The following is a 14678-nucleotide window of genomic DNA, read 5'->3' on the forward strand; positions in this document are numbered from 1 at the left end:
GAACAGCTTGGATACTGAGCGGAATCCTCAATCTCTCTGGACTCTGGGAGAGATTTTCTTTTTCTAATTATCAGATCACTTACATTATGCAAGTCATGTTGTTTGTTTTGTCTTTGGATACCTGATTGGTTTTTGCTGAAAGTTTAGGTATTTTGGCTTTGGTAATTACAAATTAAAGTATACAAAGTTTAGTATATCCACCATTTTAGTATATGACACAATGTAGTGCCAGCAAAGAATTTTACTGGCTTTTTCAGTTTCTTTCTTAGAACATGAGTGGAGCAATATGAACACATATCATCCAATAATTAGCTTTTTTAACAAAAAAAACCCCTGAAGTTTGAGTAGAAGTTTAGGCCAGTTTGCTGTTTGTTACATGGTATGCAGAAGGAACTATTCAGTCATATGAAGCTATCTTTCCTGGACATCTGGGCTGTAAACAGGGAGTTTGAGCTGAGAGGTTTGTCACATGAAAACACAAGACCAAGACATGCTGTACCACTGTCAAAGGCCAAGACATGTTGTACCGCTGTCAAAGGAAAGAGACTCCTGTTGTGTGTTTGGGTGTGTGTTAAAAGGAGCAGAAGTGACGGGCAGGTAAAGCGTGAGTGAGTGGAGATTACGAATGGCTTGAAATATTATCACATGCTATTAGCACTGTATCACTGTTCATTAGGCTGATAGCTAGCCGGAGTTCCTTGACAGCCCTGCGGTAAGTAAGAGAGATGAAGCCACTGAGAGCAAGGGAGAGAGAGTGAAACAGGCAGATTGGACTCAGAACAAATGTAGTGAGGAAACTGGAGCACAAGGAAAATCGGGGAGAAAACGATAAAAAGGCCGCTCATTCCGATCCTTCACTGTCAGAGTGAAAGTTTCAAAGGTTAGTGAGAATCTAAACGGGAAGCAGGACAGCTCTGATATGAGGCATATTACTAAAATCCCCAATTCTGATTGTCATAACAGCCACAGTAAATGATAACAAAATGGCTGTGCACTGACAAAACACATGTATCAAAGAAATGGTTTGTGTAGGGCCCTTAAAAGCCTCCTGTAAACACTGAGTGATCATAGAAATGCATTAAACGATGCTGTCACGAAGACAAGCATATCTTTAAGGGAACTGATAGCTGCTGATGTCTTGTATGAAGTGGGAAACAGAGGAGCAGTAAAGCTGTCTGACTATCAGATAGAAACATTAGTTGCTGTCACACTCAGTTTGCCGTGGCATAGACAGCACTTTAGTATATCATCAAAGCCAAAACTGTTCTCATTTCCGAGATCGAGGGGCGCCGTGCAACTTGAAAAGACACTTGAAATGGAAGCACACATTTGCAAAATAGATGAGAGGTTGCTGTTTTAGTTGCTTGGGTAATCTAGAGTCATTATGCATGCTATCAAACACATAAACAATGTATGATTTTCTTTTTTTTTTTTTTTCTCCCCATTTTGTAACTGCTTCTAATGAAGAAGATCATTAAGATGCATGCAATAAATGGAAAATTCATCAAGTACTTCAAAAAGATTCCGTCTATTGTGGGTCACAGCAAGAATTTCTGTGCGAGTTTACAAAGTAATACTTCGCTCTCACTCCTCCTCTGTCCTTCCTATCCCCCCCTTTTATCTAATTTTGGACCACTTTAGCCAGCAGTAATGAATTGGCTAATCACAGTTATCTGGCCCATTCAAGTGCTTTGTAAAGCAAATCAATAAGCCCTGGCAGTGAGCCAGCCATCCACTTTGACAGATGTTGCTCACTAATCTATTTCAGTTTTTTTTTTGCAGTCTTTCCTAAAGATGTTTACTCTTTCTCCTTCTGTCCCCTTTCACTCTGTATATTAGCAAGGTCACTGGAGAACCCAAAGGGAAAAAAGAAAACATATTCCATGCCAGCTGGCAACTCAGAGGACAAAAGACAAGTGCTTAGTAGTTCCAGTTCATTTGACAAAGGCAGAAATTTAGATTGGTGGAAATGTTGGAAGCCATTGATGCTCTGTGTTATACCTTAGGAAAAGCACACACATCAAAATTCACAATATCTTTTGTCACAGAAAGAGATCAATAGCAGCAGTGCAACAACTGAAAAGAATTTCTAGAAACTTCAAATGTTCTTGTGAAGGTCTCTCTTCCTAAATGTTTTGCTTCAGTTTATTGAGGTTTTGGGACTTTAAAGACACCCAACTCTATTATGACTTAGCTAGAGCTGGGGTAGATCCTATGTTATCTAGGACAAGGTAATCTGAACGCATTAAACTGAAGACAATTGGATTTTTTGTAATTATTATGGCAAGCTTTCTTTCTTAGTAATTAATAGGCTTGTACAAATTATCGGGGGAATATTTCATTGTTTAAAAAAAAAAAAAAAAAAAATGGAGGTCCCAAAAGATTCTGAGGCGAATATGTGGTTACTACTGATTGAATGGTTTAGTGAGGTCCTCAAATTGGCACTGCCAGGGCCTTGGTGGAGTGCCAAAAAGATGTTAAAACTTGAGTAGATAGAAGAAGTATAAGTAGTAATAAGGTTTCTGGCACAGCCTCAGGTTCCCAGTCTCCTGCCCTCTTGTCTATCACTCTTGCCTGTGAATATTATCTACAAGGTCAACGATGTGTACCAACGCTATGCTAAATGCACATAATTGTGCAAAATGCACAATGGACGACTGCTGTCCATCTTGTCAACATCACTGTGCAGGCTCTCCGTGGATCATGGTGCAACTGCAATTCCAAAAAAGATGTTAAAAACTAAGTAATTGATGATGACAGCAACACATCTCAAAAATGTTGGGACAGGGTCAACAAAATGTAAGTGTTATAAATAAGAAGCAGCTGGAGTGGAATTTTGCAATTAGGTTAACTGGCAACAAGTCAGTAAGAAGACTGGGTATAAAAAGATAATCAGGCAAAATAATTCTAGCCCGTTCCCACTTTTTAGAGATATGTTGTTGCCGTCAAATTAAAAATAACCTTCCCCTCCCCCCAATTTCTTGCTTTCAATATATGATAAGTCTTTTAGGTCAAGGTTGATCAGCATTGTTTTCAAGGTTCATGGGGTCAAAGGTCAACATCACAGTTGACCTAGTGCTCTAACTCTAGAACAGTATAATGTAGGAATGTCAACCGGCACAGCTGGACACCTAATGGGTCAAAAATGATGCCTGTTGATTTCAAGGTTCATTGGGTCAAAGGTCAAGGTCACAGGTGACCACTTTGTTAAAACTTGTCTCTGCTCCGACGTGTGACCCTTTTGTTTCCTCCACCAAGGAAGTTCTGTTTTCGGTTGTGTACGTTGATTTGTTTGCCTGTCTGTTAGAAAGATCAGGTCAAAACTAATGAACAGATTTGGAGGAAATCGTCAGGAAATGTTGGGGTTGTCACAAAAATAATGGATTACATTTTGGTGCTGATCCAGATTGTGATCCAGATCACACTATCTTTTAATCACAGTGTGGCCTTGGTGGAGGTCTGAGCTCTCTGAGCGCTTCTAGTTGCATCCTGTTGTTTTACATTATACACAATGAACCAATTTTTTGAAGTTTGGGTTGAAGAAAATATTTATGGACAAGAACAAATAAAGCAGACACGAACTCAGGAAAATTCAATGAAAAACTGGATTACAGAAAAAAAAAACTGGAGAGTCCTTGGGAAAGAGTAACTCTGAACAATAATGGGTTAATTAATCTCACTCATGATGGTAAGCTCAATTATGGGAAGCACTCAACAGTGTCGCGTGTTCCCCAATAAAATATAGAAGGCACTGCCAATAGCGCATCAAATAAATAAAATAATTTTCCTTAGCCCAAAGAAAAACTGATGTCTGTGAAAGATGAATACTAAGTGAGCAGACCACAACATACTTACATATTTAGGAACATAACAGACTCCCTCTTTGTGTCTTTGTGAGGATCATTTACACTCGAATAAATGCATGGCAACTGCATATCTGCCAGCTAAATTAAGCCGACATGTATAAAAATCCATCTAAAAATGTATGTACAGTATAAGTATTTGTCTCTTGTTGTTAGATAATGAAAAACACTTCCTTCGAGACACTGGCAGAGAAAAGAGCAAGCAATTAGAGGAAGTGAAAGGAGCTGGAGACACAGAAGCAGAGACAGCAACAGAGAGCTGTTTGAATGTGATTAATGAGATCACTGTAGGGTAGGCGGTGTCATTGTAATAGCCTGAGCAGGGAAAAGCGGGAAAAATAGACTGGCAGAAAGAGTGAGAGACTAAGAGAGGGACTGGAGGGAAAAGGAGGGAGGATGAAAAGAGAGGAAAATAAGAGAGGACACCTGGCTGACTGACCGGGCTACATTTAACTCACTGAAAAGGGGGGGATGAGGCCGAATGACAGGCACAGAGAGAGCAAATTTAGTGGGCCAAGGAGACAAAAAAAAAGCTGATATAAAGCTTGGATGAATGGAGCAGTGGGGGCTCTCAGTTTTCCGCTGGCCTTTTAACAGCGAAGTGTTTAGAGAAGCCCGGACCAGGTCTGTCAGATAAAGGGGCTTGTGCTCTAAAGGCAGCCATGAAAGGCACAGCCTGCTCCTGCAGCCTGGGGCGTTCGCCGGCCACCGCTTCATCTGGTTCAAGGTTAAGATCGGAGCCGCAGGGGGTCAAGTGGAGACCGGGTTCCAAAAAGGTCACACAGACATCCCGCCCGTTCACAACTGCACGAACAAGCTTGTAATTAGCTGGAGTAAGTGGTTGGTTTTGGTGATAAAACATGTAATGATGACGACTGCGGCGCAGTTTATGCCAATGTTTGCACGTTCTTTCTTTAGAACTTCAGAAAATGTTAACGTATCAAAACTAGAATTCTCAAAACACAACTATTACTTGTTGAACAATAAATAAATAAAGGCACAGCTTTCCGTGAAGGATTGCATATCACCCAGTACCTTTTGTGCCAGAGTTTTGAATCAAGATAATCTCACGTTGAAAAAGGAGTTATAGGTGTTTAGGTCAAATCTTACAGATCACGTTCTGTAGGATTTCACACATTGTTTTGAGTTCTTGTGCAAGTTACAGTTTACGCTAATCAAAGTATATGTTGAAGATGAACCTCAACTACTACCACACCAAGTTTAAGCCCAATATCTGTGAAACTGATTGAGTTTTAGCCATTTTCATGTTTGCTATGGTTAATAATCTGGGGCAGCCATTTTAATCTAGATCAACTCCCAAAACCAAATCAGTTGTAGATGTACATCCAATGATTATTTCCTGATAGTTTCAATGTAATTTGTACAGTAGGTCACAAAATATTTTACTAACAGACAAACAGGGTTGGCTTCAACAGATAATGGAAAAGTTTTAAGCAAAGTTCTCACACAGTCTTTTAGTTTTTGGAGTTTTTCTTAGTTTTGTGTCCGTGGTGGGTCTCAGCTACGACCACACCAAATCTTAGCTCAATATCTGTAAGACTGACTGAGTTATAGCCCTTTTTGTGTTTGCTAAGGATGCTTAGCTATTGTGGTCATCTTGATTTGGATTGACTCCAGAAGTTAATCAAGTGTAGATGTCCAGCCAATAATTACTTCCTAAAGGTTTAAATAAAATCAGTCCAGTGGTTTATGAGATATTTTGCTAACAGACAGAGGCTAAAACATCATCTCCCACCTTTGGGCGAGAGTGTGCGGTCACAACTAAAAATCCAATGTTTACAAGAGGAGTTAAATCTTAACGTTGTACCCAAGCTGCATTTAGATGTTCATTAAGACTTAAATCACCTGCAGATCACATATAAGACCTTCATCAGTCTTTCTGTAGAGCGTTTAAAAGACCTCAATTATCTTTCTGTGAGCTACCAATCAGCGATACCTCAGGTTCAGAGAATAAATTTAAAACTATTGACCTCTTCGTACAGTTTGTGAAAAGTTCTAATTTAGTTCAGCCTCGCAGTGGAAGTGCTGCGAGTTGTGTTGGGAGGGAAAATGTTTTAACAAGCTAAAGCAATTTCTGGAGGCGATGCCAAGCTCCCAGCTGTTGCCAGTGGGCAAATGGAGGCTGCAGCACTAGTTTAACATGATTAAAACGATTGCTAGAAATCAAGGCGGGAGAGTTCTAAAAATAGCTGTTACAGATACAGACGTGGAGCTGTTGTTTCTGCTAAAATAATTATTCTTTCTTGAGGCCGAGAGGGGGTTTTTGTGCTTGTTTCATAGGTTAGGTTTATTTCTGTTATTTGTGATTAGTTTAGTCATGATTTTCTTGTTTTCTTTTGAATATTTTCATGACGTTTACCTGTTTCTGCCCTGTGTTGTTGGTCATTGTTTAACCCAGTTATCCTTGCTTTTGCCTAATTAACCACATCTGTTCATCTGCTCATTAGCCTCACCTGCACTCACTCAGCAATCACCCATCCCTGCAAACTTATACTCTTGGTTCAATCTTAGCCACTGTTCAGTCATTCTGTTCATGAACTGTTTTCCAGACCAGAATTCTTCAGTGGTCTTAGTTTTCTCATTACTTTTTTCACGTCTTTTTGAGTCCGCATACTGGGTCATCTTAATCCCAACCTTATGACATTCTGTGGGAAAGTTATGAACCAGTACTGTCTTCCCTGTTGTAGATAGCTCTTTGAACAACCTCTGTTTGGAGAAATAGATTTTAACTCAGACAAGAATGAATATTTGCGCTTGCAAATAACCATGGAATTTTATTTAAAATAACATGTATGAGAGATTAACATTAATAAAATGGATATAAAACAGTATTTGCATGAACCGCTGTAAAATTTCAGAAATCTGAAGTGTTTTAAGAAGGCAGCAATCTGTTTTGGTCTTAGCTGCATATGCTAGCTAGCTGTTAGTTTGTCAGTCTAGACAGAATTAAACTGTATTTCTCCAAGCAAAGGTCATTCAAAGAGCTATCTACAATGAGTAAGATTTAAAAAACAAAGGTAGTGCAGTAGTTTAGTAAAACAAGTTAGTTATTTGCAAAGGTAATTACAGAACAATATTTTTCAGCGATGACTGGAAATAAATTTTACCTGATGGCAATAATGGCAGCTCTTTTTTCTTCTAATTGGGTTTCTTTAAATAGCAGCACAACAAGGTTAATGCACACCACGTTACGACAACAGCAAAATATAAAAAAATAATTAGAAAGATTAATTATTTGTACATTAAGGTTCTTTATTGTGATCTCATGAGAAAGCACTAATGACCAACTGGAAACAAGTGAATTTTCTTTACTAAAACTGCACTGAATAGAGTTAATATTAATTGTATATGTTTTATTTCAGTGTGTGTGTGTGTGTGTGTGTGTGTGTGTGTGTTCCAGTTGATTGTTTTTATGGGATTTAGGTGACAAGACCCTTGAGTTCTGTTTCCAGAGTAAATTGTATCCTGCAGGAACAAAAGGGCCTCCATTAAAGTTGGTGCCACAGGCTTCAGCTGTTGTTAGTAAATTCCTCTCCAACAGTAGTTATTGTAGAGTCACAGTCATCCATCTGCAGCCCTGACAAACATTTTGTTCATGTACCCTGGCTTTTTCATTCTCTTTCTTCCCCCATTTACATTTCAGGATCAACCCTCCTTCATCATCTGCTGTAGGGATTGCAGCTTAGTTTAAACACACGCATATCCTGAGAGTTGAAAAACAAGGTGATAGGAAATAGTCTCAGCTCATCCCCACTTCCACATCAATGCCAACCAAAGCCAGGAGTCACCAAAGCAGGTGAGAAGCCTCTGGGCTTACAGGCCAGACAGGCTTTAGTCTCAGATCACATTCCCTCCGAGGGGGACAAATTTAAGGACTAATTCTCAAAAGAATCTCATGGGGCAAGCAGAGCAAAAAGGAGTAAAAAAATACTTTGGTGGGGGGTGTCCGGCCACATGCCCACTGGGGGTCTGTAGTAGCAGCTGCCTGCCTTTATGAGCCTTTCAACTCGGCAGCATTTTATGCCCTGTGATCAGCTGCTCCCCTCGGTGACACTGTTTGCACACCACACACAAGCCTGCTGTTACTGGGGCCAGTGTGGGAGCCATGTGACATGGCCGCACACCGTCTGCTACATTTACCAGTTCTACAGGACATTTGTCCAGCTAAACACCTGAACCACCCTTTTAACTAGCTCCCCTCAGCTGTACGGCATATCATCCGAGCCACTTCCTGATTATTTATCAGAGCATGACAAAAAGGACAAGCAGCACATTATGTGGAGGAATACAGTTACTTCCTTCAGGGTTTACGGATTATACAGAGAGTTAGCATATTTAATAAACATTGTGTTTCTAATAAATCAAGGCACCTGACATACAGTTTTACAGTCATTGAAGAGACATTTATAGACCTCAGTTGCCCTTATAGGTAGGGAAAACTACCATCTTGGATTGTATCACCTTGGGGAAGCATGTTAGACTTCAGTTTAAAAATACTGTTTGAAGCGTTAAAAATAATTTTAAACAGAAAGTAGCATTCCTTGAAGGAATGACATTGCCCACCTCATTGCATGCCAAAATTTTATATAAAGATCTCATGTGATCTGTCAGAGTATGTATTACGGATGACTCTCAGCTGCTACCACACCAAACCTTAGTTCAGTATCTGTAATTATGACTGGGTTGTAGCCATTTTTCTGTTTGGAAAGTTCAATTGGTTGTGGTGGCCATCCTGAAATGGGTTGACTCCAAACAATAATCAGTTAATTAATCACAACTGCACAGGCAATTACATGACCAACCACCTTTCATGGTGGCAGGCAATAGAAAAATAAAGTCACAACAGATATAGTTGTTTTTAAGACTTGCTGTCACCAGGTACCTGATCAATGGTGCAAATAGGGCAAACGTGTCCCCATCTTTTAAAGTGAGATTTAAACTTACTGTTTTGCTCCCTCGCTTTTTTGACTTAAAAAGTAACACATTTTATCATGCAGATAGTTTTATCACTTCAAACTGAATGTTTTTAGTAACAAACTAAATATTTGATAAAAAAAAAACTCCATCATCTTTGAGTTGGCTTAGTCCACTTCAGCCCATATGCCACCAGCTGCTAGTCAGACAGCATTTAGCCACAGAGACAAGAATTGGTTCATTAAAGTGTTAAAAAAAAATTAATGCTAAATGTGAGTCTGACAAAACAGAGTATTTTGCAAGATGACACAGTTAAAGAGGAAAGCCATGGATATCCGGAGGTTTATAGTGATTGGAATTTAAGTCCCTGCATGCTCCTTAAGTGCTGCCAAGTGAGCATTTGTGGGTTAAGAAGACCTATAGGGTAAAATCGAGCTAAATTTGGCCTAAAAATTAAAGTTTTGCAGACAGTTGAATCTAGTTTTGCATGTAGAGTAAATGTCACAATTATCTGAGATAAGTAAAAAGTAAAAAGGAACAAAGTTGTGCTCTGACTAAGCTGAGCTGAACATACAACACAATTTCTTGAGAACTATTACAGTATAGGACTGTACATTTCATCTGCAATAGAATTTAGATTGCAATTAGTAGTTAGATTTATATATTGCAGACTGCACTGTCCCATTTAATGATATCATTAGTCATCCATGGCTGTCAAAAAAAACAAGAAATAGGTATGAACCTTTACAACATAGAAGTGTCAGTCTATGGTTAAAACTTGTGCCTGGATTGTTAAGTTTTGAACAGCAACATGAAATGACAAGCACCCCAACTCATAAATAGTAATATGTGTAACTCCTCACCATGTTTAACCACTTATTTGGTTACACCTAAACATAATCAAGCATATTAATTCTAACCCTTAACCGTGGGTTTCATGGGCCAACTCTAACATTCACAAATCAAAGTGAAGTCTAAAAGAAAAACATAAGTGGTTCTGAAGCGGAAAAGTTAAAAGACTGGGGGAAACAACCCTTTCTTTCTCCATTCCTACACCATGAGGCCGAGTATGTCCCCACTTCAACAGAGGTAAAAGAAAGGAACACAAACACTTTAAGAAGCACTTCAAACCTGTGGATTCCCAAACTGGGCCTTTTTTTAAACCAGAATAGAACTTTGGGGAAAGTGGCACAGCTTCAAAAAGCAAGGAACAGAAGAACAGGTGGAATAATATTTTCATTCTGTGTGTGGCAAAAGTGTCTGAGAAACTTAGGCTTTTCTCCAAACCCAATACTCAAGAGCACTTCAAAATAAACGACACCATCACACAAAAACTGGTTCACTCTAAGAACAAAATACTCAAACACGAGCTGAGTGAAGTGTACTCAGACTTTTATACAGAGGGAAACTAAACAACCTCTTTATGAACACATGGCACAACACATAAGAGCCAGCTCCTCAGATCAGCTGTCCAGCTCAAGGATAAAGGACTCTCTTCTGAAGACAATGTCCACTCTAGCCAGAAGAAAGAGTGTTTGAGAAAGGAATGAAGCAAATCATACATATTAAATCAGAAACAAACCCTAAACAGAGGATGTGACCTCAGATATCATATATCCAGCACATTCAATGAAGACTTTAATCTCTTTCTCGGGTGGCTTAACAATCATTTATACAGTGAATCCTGTAACCAAAATATTACACATGTTTGTCAGGTAGGAACACACCACAGAGATGAATGACCCACAGTACAGTTGGGTCAGTGACACGCAGGTGACCTCAAAAACATCAGCTTATAAGGCCATAACCACTGAACTGAAGAAGCATTTTGGATGAAAAGTGAAACCACCACAAGAACAAAGAAAGGAAGTCACTTTCTATTTAAGTTCCTAGAATAACCCAGACATACTGTAGATGGCCAAGGATCTTCACTGACATGCAGCTAGGAAAAGATCTATAAAAACCTGAACTACTGAACGTCTCGTTGAAGCTTTTTCCTGAGGTGAACATCTACTGTACTCTATCATTAACTATTTCCTTCAAGAAATTCACAACCAGTTTCTGCAAACCCCTTTACACACAGAAATGTAATACAAAACTGCAGTACCACATTACTAGAATTCATTCTATGTTGGCTTTGAGAATATGTTCACAAAACAAAGAGCTGTGCAATGGATCTAATGCCACCAAGTTGAATGTAATCACTTCCTGCCCTCTCCATATGACCCCAGAATGTGAGTGCTGTAGCACTGAGCGCAGCTCACCAAATGTAATATTATTGTTTCCTGCAGTCTATTCTATTGTATATGCATTGTCCTTACATTGCTTACTCCCCCACCCTCTTAACCCCTCTTCCTCAATCAATCCCCCACAAAAGCCTGCCACCGGCAGCGATATCCGCCAACACCATCCCTCATGCTTCACCATACTCCAGCAAAGCCCGGGAAACAGCGAAATATACAGGAGCAGGTCTGCAGGGAGACTGAGAGGGAGGTGGGAGGGAAGGAGGGGAATGGGATTGAATGGGGAAGCAATAAATGGAAAGATGGGGAGGGGGCAACTTTGGGATGGGAGCCAATCCAATTACAAGCAGCGGTGCAATCCTGGTTTCTCTGGCGGCACTAAATTCACATTTCAGTGGTCTCTGTCTCCTTCCCTCCCCCAATACCTTCCTCCTTCTTTTATCTCTGCGTGCTCCTGTTTCTCTGTTTTCCTTTTTTTTTCCACCGCTCATCATGGCTGATACAACCGTGCATCTCTGCACACCACACTCCTCCCTCCCTTTCCCTCAGCTGTCTTCCTTTCTTGGCTGCATGAAAGAAGGTATAGGACTGTGTCACCAGCAAAGCATCAAAGCTTGCCATCCTAGCTGTGTCATGCTCAGATCAGCAGGAAGCCTGCAGCATCCTGCTTCATCTGCGCGTCTCACAATGCTCTGTAAGAGCGTATCATGCCTGTGCATAGGAGCTGCAGCGAGGGCTCACCAGGTCACCCTCAGCCTTCCCTGTGGAGACTTGAGGAATGGAAGGATAATGTAAGACTCTCAGTGTAAATAAAAGCACTCCAGAAAAACATGCATACACAGGGATGATGCAATGATAGTGGAAAGAGTAGCATTCTTTTAAAATCCAATTTTTTGCAACAATGTTGATTGTTGATTCCCCATTAATAAATAGTTTTTCATGCTGCGATGGACTGCTACAGCAGGTAGCTTACTTGTGGTCATTCTCTCTTCCATGCACTTTAAATGAACAATCGGAGCTGGCTGACTCATGGGCTTTCATGCAAATAATGGGCTTCTTGTTGTCCAACATCATACCTGCATGCAAATTAGGGCACAGTAGTTGCAATAGCTTTTCTAGTCAAATTCTCTCAAACAAATTGGGCTCCAATAAAATCTAGCATGTCCTTGTTTCAACAGCAGTTCTCTACTAAAATACACCTGGTTTAAACAGGTGCCTTTGTTGCACGGTGGAATAGAGGTTAAAGCTGTTGCCCCATTGCAGGTTCAAACCCAGCTGTGATGTTTATGTGTGGAGTTTGCATGTTCTCCCCATACATGCAAGGGTTTCTCTAAATTTCTCTGAATTTCCTCCCACAGACCAAAACCTTGCAGGTTAGGCTAACTGGTAACTCTAAATTGTCACCAAGTGTGAGTGGTTGTCTGTTTTGTTTGGCTCTATGTGGCCTTTTGATGTACTAGCAACCTCTAACCTGCATCTCGCCCAGTGACCAATAGGTACCAGTCGTCCCTCCCTAAACCTGCACAAAAATAGCAGGTAAAGAAAATGGGTGAATGATGGATGGTTTAAATAGGCCTAATACAATTTGACTTTTGGAATGTTATGGAGAGTTATTGTCAATGTTTTAGTTGTATTTCACTTTGATAACATCAATTTTCAATACATTATTTTTGATATATTTAAGAGTCTAAAATTGTCTAACTTCATAGAGAGAAGATGATGAATAATTCAGGTAAAATTGCATCTACAAGTAAATTACTTCTTGCTGAAAAATGTGTTTTAGTACTTTTAACAAAACTGACGCCATCCTCTCATTCTGTCTGTCATGTGATCGTTCACTAGCAGGATTGGGATGCTCTGGGCATTCGACTGTGCTGCATTTTGTCTAGGTGTTCTTCCCATATCCTTGTTAAATCCCCCTCCGGTTTATGGTTACTGTGGTTACAGTCACGGCCCTGGGAAAAGCAAGTCTGAACAAAACACAGCAGCATACATGGATTTTCTTTTTCTTGTGTGTGTGTGTTCATTTGAAAATACTCAAAGATGGGGCAAAAATAGGGGAGAGGAAAGAGAACGGCAGCCTGCAGCCACAGACAAATGCAGAAGGAAGCAGGGAGATGAAACAATATCAAAACAATCTTTTCCGTCTAATCAAATTTCAGCTCCAACACGGGATTACATCATGACTATTTCTTTCTACCACAAGCACCACAGCATAATTTGTGAATTTATCGGAACTGGAGACTAAACTAACTTGGGCGAACAGAGTCAGACCGTATTTCTGCTGAACTGTTGGGCTTCGAATGCTAAAGAACTTGCCAAATGTAACAAGATGGTTGGAGTAACTTTAGAAAGCGAATGTGAATGTGTGGTATTCTTACTTCTGACAACCAGGCTTTTCATCCTTAAACTGCAACCACAGCACTAACATCCTCCACTATTTAATCCTGTCAGTGTTATCTCATCTCTCACATGGATACTAAGAGGGTTAATTTATGGGTTTGGTCTTTATTTTCTCTTCTGGTGAGCCACATACAGAAAGATGTCCAATCAAAGCAATAGGTCACTAAAGGTTATTGAACACTGCAATGCCAAAGTTCATTTAACAATAAAATGCTTATAAACATTTCACTGAGTTAGCCACTGTCATCACCTTTCTCAGACAGCTTTTATCACTAAGATGATCATTTTCTCTTTGACTCTGATCCATATCCACAACAGACAACCTGACATCTTGTGTATCATAGTGATTATATGCGCTGAAATCTGCTACGAGAGAAGAAATGGAGAGCTCTGCTGACCTTCTTCAGACGTCCACTCTTGGTGCCCACGAAAGCCACACAGTAGCCGTTGTACACGTAGGAAGTCACAGAGGTCATGCGGTCACGAGTCTCAGTGTAGAGAGTGTGACCGGTCACCAGCTGAGAACCGCCAAGTGGTTGGTTGATGTCCAGACCGCAGAATGAATCATCAATAGGTACCGGCTGCACACAGAAAACACCAAAGATTAGATTACTACCTGTAAATACATGACAGGAGAAAAACTGAAATTAAAAGAGAAAAAAAGTGATTGTGACTATGCCTTACAGTTAAAAAAAACAAAACTTATGACATGAAACCAGCAAGGGGATCAAAATATATCAGAGACGTGCCTATGTTTAGACTGATATTAGTACTAAAAAATGTGTAGTGAACAGAGACTAAAATACAAAGTTTAATGAAGAAAAGCAGCTCTACAAAGAGTAAATACTAGGCTAAAACACAGACAGAGATTGACGGAGTGGTTTTGAATTTATGAAAAAAAGTCAGAGAGAGTCTGAGATTGAATTCAAAAAGTAAGAGGTTGAAGCAAGAATGGAACATGCAAATGTGTGTCTTATTGATAAGCTCAAAAACTATGTATAGGTTCCACTTGACTGAGCTCCACCTTTTTCTCAATGTGGCTCATTACTCTGACCCATCATCCCACCTTTACAGGAAGACACAAACTGCATGAAAACTATGTGATAACCATATAACATGCATGTTACCAAAAGGGTCATAATAATCTGCTCCAAACTCTCATTGACTTACATTATATTGGAGCTTGAATTTTCTCTTCATTTTAACTAATTATACCTTCCAGATCAAACAATGT

General features: G+C 39.8%; 1 protein-coding gene across 3 annotated transcripts in view; it reads right to left on the reverse strand.

Annotated features, from left to right (window-relative positions):
• plxna2 (plexin A2) overlaps positions 1-14678 on the reverse strand; it is a 226970-nt gene that overhangs the window by 174655 nt on the left and 37637 nt on the right. For all 3 annotated transcript variants that reach the window (XM_017419193.3, XM_017419192.3, XM_037976969.1), the window contains one exon: positions 13843-14025. In XM_017419193.3, the coding sequence (XP_017274682.1) occupies positions 13843-14025 (183 nt within the window). The remainder of the gene's footprint in view (positions 1-13842; positions 14026-14678) is intronic.

This window comes from Kryptolebias marmoratus, linkage group LG8, assembly GCF_001649575.2.
Source record: "Kryptolebias marmoratus isolate JLee-2015 linkage group LG8, ASM164957v2, whole genome shotgun sequence".
NCBI classification, from domain to species: Eukaryota; Metazoa; Chordata; class Actinopteri; order Cyprinodontiformes; family Rivulidae; genus Kryptolebias; species Kryptolebias marmoratus.